Source organism: Anopheles funestus, chromosome 3RL (genome assembly GCF_943734845.2).
Source record: "Anopheles funestus chromosome 3RL, idAnoFuneDA-416_04, whole genome shotgun sequence".
Classification (NCBI taxonomy): Eukaryota; Metazoa; Arthropoda; class Insecta; order Diptera; family Culicidae; genus Anopheles; species Anopheles funestus.
Window position 1 is genome coordinate 43,057,087 of NC_064599.1, and position 4,611 is coordinate 43,061,697.

Here is a 4,611-nt window from a genome sequence, read left to right on the forward strand (position 1 = left end):
TCGGACCGAACTATGGAACACCATGCAGCAGTACGGATTCCCTGGGAAGCTGGTACGGCTGTTGAAGGCCACGATGGATGGGGTGCAGTGCAAGGTGAGAGTATCGAACATGCTGTCGGAATCGTTCGAATCTCACCGGGGTCTGAGGCAAGGGGACGGACTCTCCTGTTTGCTGTTTAACATCGCTCTGGAAGGTGTCATGCGAAGCGCGGGCTTCGACATCCGGGGCACGATTTTCACCCGTTCTCTCCAATTTCTCGGCTTCGCGGATGACATCGACATCATCGGACGGACATCTGCGGCGGTGTGCGACGCGTACACCCGACTGAAACGCGAGGCCGACAGAATTGGATTGAGGATCAATGCGACGAAGACAAAGTACCTGCTTGCCGGGGGCTCTGACCGTGATAGAGCCCGACTCGGGAGCAGAGTATCAGTTGACGGCGACGATCTCGAGGTGGTAGAGGAGTTCTGCTACCTTGGTACGATCGCAACTTCGGACAACAACATGAGCAGCGAAATCCGAAGGCGCATTGTTCAGGGAAATCGTGCCTACTACGGGCTCCACAAACTCCTGCGATCCAGAAGGCTCCAGCAACACACGAAATGCACGATATATCGCACACTGATACGTCCGGTAGTCCTCTACGGGTACGAGTCCTGGACTCTGCTAACGGAGGATGCCAATGCACTCGCTATTTTCGAACGGCGGGTGCTAAGGACTATCTTTGGCGTTGTGTGCGAGCAGGGCGTGTGGAGAAGGAGAATGAACCACGAGCTAGCTGAGCTGTTTGGCGGTGCAGATATCCTGACGGTGGTCAAAGCCGGAAGGATACGATGGCTGGGGCACGTGATGAGGATGCCGGACTCATGCCCCACCAGGAAGGTGCTCGTCAACGATCCGTTCGGCACGAGGCGGAGAGGAGCACAGCGAGCTCGTTGGCTGGATCAGGTGGAGTCAAACCTGTCGGAGATCGGATGCAGCCGTGGGTGGAGGACTGCAGCACTGGACCGAGTTTCCTGGAAACGGATTGGCGACCAGGCCATGTCTACGCGACGTGCTCGACCATGAGCAGGCCAGAAAAGAAGAAGATAAAGATAACGGAAACTAACCTGGACCTACCGACCAAACTCAATACGATCGAGAAGTTTAACAATCTGAAGCAGAAAAACCCCGCATTGAAGACATTGGCCGCCATTGGAGGGTGGCATGCTGGTACAGCTAATTTTAAGACGGTCGCCGCTAGTCCGCAGCTGCGTTACAGCTTCGCGAATAATGCCGTGTCGTTCTTAAAGCAATACCGATTTGATGGTTTGAACATTGATTGGGAATTTCCCGCGCTCGCAGACAAGGTAAACTATGTGCTATTTCTCAAGGTACTTGCAAACGCTTTCGCGCCGTACAAATATCTGTTAACGGTTTCTGTGGCGGCCCGAGAATTGGATGCCAGCAATGCTTACGACATTCCTGTCATCACGGACATTGTCAACAATATAAACTTAATGGCGTACCATATGCAAGGTAATTACGGAGTCACAAGACATCAAGCTCCACTCTCCCAAGGATCGGCCTCAATTGATGATACGGATTACAAGCGGCAACTCAATCTGAATGCCATTATAAAGTATTGGTTGAGCAAGGGTGCTAAGGAAAACAAGTTGATATTAGGTGTGCCCTTGTATGGGCGTACGTTCAAATTGGCCAATCCTGGGGTTGCCGGAGTGGGTGCGCCTACTACCGGTCTTGGAACAGGAGGACCATACACAACATCACCAGGATTCCTAGGATATAACGAAATATGTGAAGCCTCATGGTCTCAGAAGCAATTCGACTGGGCACAGGGTGCGGCTTACGCTTCCAACAACAGTGAGTGGGTCACCTATGATGGCGTGCAAAGTATTAAAGAAAAGTGCGACCTGATTTCCAAATACAGACTTGGTGGAGGGATGGTATGGTCTATCGAAACGGATGATTTCAAGGGCATATGTGGTCGCAGGTTTACCCTGCTGAGCGCCTTAAATGGATGTGTGAACGGTTATAAGCCGTTTGTCTGCATCAGTGATGGCTTCTTCCGAGATCCGTACGATTGCAATAAGTATTATCGATGCTATCAGGGTATCACATATGCTTTCAATTGCCCACCCGGATTGTACTTCGACCAAACTACCATACGCTGCGATTGGCTTTATAATGTGAAATGTGCTTGAATAAAACTACTCAATAATGATATGTTTGTCAACAATACAACAACAGTAGTTTAACTTAATAAAAGCAAAGGTGATTTTGTTTCCCCAAGTCTGTTTTGCAGCTTTTGTTGCTACAACGTATACCGTACACATCTTGGGTCAAAGTTCAGCACCGATAACAACACTCAGGTTGAGATTCGCGGTAAGGTGCTGGTTGCCAAATCTTTCTACAGCCTGAGGAAACTTCCCCACTCCAAATACCTATCGTGACGATCGAAGCTGGCCTTTTAACAGCAAAAACGATACCTCAAAAACTTTTTTAGACAATTTTTGAGGAATTGTTTTGATGGATCCAACGCCTCTGTTGTTTAGAATGTAGGAAAGGGCGTTGATTGCCCTCTGAGCGGCTTCCTACTCAGGCTCTATCACGGTCAGAGCCTTTGACAAGCAGGTCTTTGTCTTTGTCGCATTGATCCTTAATCCAATTCTATCGGTATCGCGTTCCAGTCGGGTGAACGCGTCGCACACCATCGCAGATGTCCGTCCGATAATGTTGATGTCATTCGCGAAGCCGAGAAATTTGAGAGAACAAGAGAAAATCGTGCCCCGGATGTCGAAGCCCGCGTTTCGCATGACACCTAGGAAGCTTCCAGAGCTATATAGCTCTTTCCACGTGGAAAGCATCGGGACTGCTCGCAGCGTACGGGCGCATGCACGATCCTGGCGGATGAATGTGGAACCTTTTGAGTCCATTTGGAATCCTTACGTCGTCCATGTGGAATCCGCACGACGTCCATGTGGAAAGCAACGCGAGCCCTCGCAGGTGTACGGGCGCTTGCAATGAGTCCATGTCGAAAGCAATGCGCCCGCAGCGTACGGGTGAATGATGAATCCTACCGGGTCAACGGGAAACTTGCCGGGATGAAATTTAAAAAAAAAAACAACTTTCAACTAGTGGCAAACCAAACACGGTTTTTCAATCTACAGGATTAAACTAAGAAAAATCCAAAAAATCAAGTCTCTAACTAATCTGGTTTCTGTGAACGAGGCTGTCAAAGTCAAGGTTTGTGAAAAAATGTTTTAAAAAATCATGTTTTTCTTTTAAATTTTAAATCAATGTCATTTAAATCATTAAATACTGAACCGATTTTGATAGTTTTTTGTTATTGAGAAAGGAAATTCAATATTGTTTATGTATACATATATGTTCGTGTTTCTGATTTGTGCAGAATTTAAGCTTAAATTTTGAAACTGTTTGCAAAAAGTCCGTTAAAAATATCATGTTTTTAAACTTTGACTTGAAACCATTCTGGGAGTTTTGTCGAGTTGCGTCCTCTCATTAGTACCAAATAATAGTGTAACATGTGTACTTTGTTGTGGTGAAGAGATATTGTGCGAAATTTTGCGAACGCGATTTTTATGACAATTTTTTCAAACTAACTTTTTTTGAGATCGGGTACACAAAGTACTGGGCGTCCCCATCAGGCATTGATGTTAATATAACAATTTAATCAGAAAATATTAACTTATTTGCCTTTGGTTTGTCTTTCCTTTTTTAAGGTATAATTCTTGATATTTTCTCAACCTGTATAGAATAATCTGTATCTGTAACGGGTAATGGAAGGCAAACCGGCATCTTAACAAGGCGTCATCATTTCTAATAACTGATTGCTAATTTACTTGTATCAGTGTTAAGTCCTATCCGCCTTTCATTTGCTTCGAATGAGGAGGATATAATTTGGCTTAATTTACTAATTCGAAGTGTACGTTTTTGTCGGCCAATTGAAGTATAATTTGTCAAACAAACAAAAGAAGTGTTGGAGAGTGTAAAAGAAACTAATGATCAATGACCGTAATGCTTCTGAAAATAAGCTTAAGTGATGCAGTTGAAGTGATAGTGTCATTTAATTTTTATATGAGTCTGATAGATGGGAAAATGTTAGCCTATGTTACTAATAATCCAACAATGCAAACTTGTTGTATATGTGGAGCTAAGCAAAGCCAAACGAATAATTTTTTTTTATTCATAAAGATCGGCCTAGCCGTATTTCTAAACGAATAACTTGAATGAAGTCGAAAAAAGATTTTTTTTTGCTAATCCTGAAAATTTGAACTTTGGAATTTCTCCATTGCATTGCTGAATGCGGTTTTTAGAGTATCTATTACATATTTCGTATAGACTTGATTTCAAGAAATGGAACGATACAAAATATTACAAACCGTTATATTTGAATCGTTTTTGAATCGGTTTTGAAAAGAATTTGGGAAGAATTTGTATTAAAAGTGGATGAACCAAGGCCAACGGGTGCTACTAGTTCAACCGGAAATGTATGTAGAAGGTTATTTTTGAACACGGGAAAATTGAGCCGTTGATTTTAAAGATTGGAGAAGAGTTCGTTGTAAGGTTTTGAAATATTTTAACTG

At 44.2% G+C, this 4,611-nt stretch overlaps 1 protein-coding gene across 1 annotated transcript; it reads left to right on the forward strand.

Annotated features, from left to right (window-relative positions):
- Nucleotides 1–787: 787 nt before the first annotated feature.
- LOC125769193 (chitotriosidase-1-like) lies at nt 788–2,314 on the forward strand. The gene has a single exon (XM_049437753.1). The coding sequence runs from the start codon at nt 838–840 to the stop codon at nt 2,206–2,208; it is 1,371 nt and encodes a 456-aa protein (XP_049293710.1). The 5' UTR covers nt 788–837; the 3' UTR covers nt 2,209–2,314.
- Nucleotides 2,315–4,611: the final 2,297 nt, after the last annotated feature.

Excerpts from the sequence above, each read along its gene's own strand:
- LOC125769193 (XM_049437753.1), top strand. The coding sequence starts at position 838 with ATGGCTGGGGCACGTGATGAGGATGCCGGACTCATGCCCCACCAGGAA.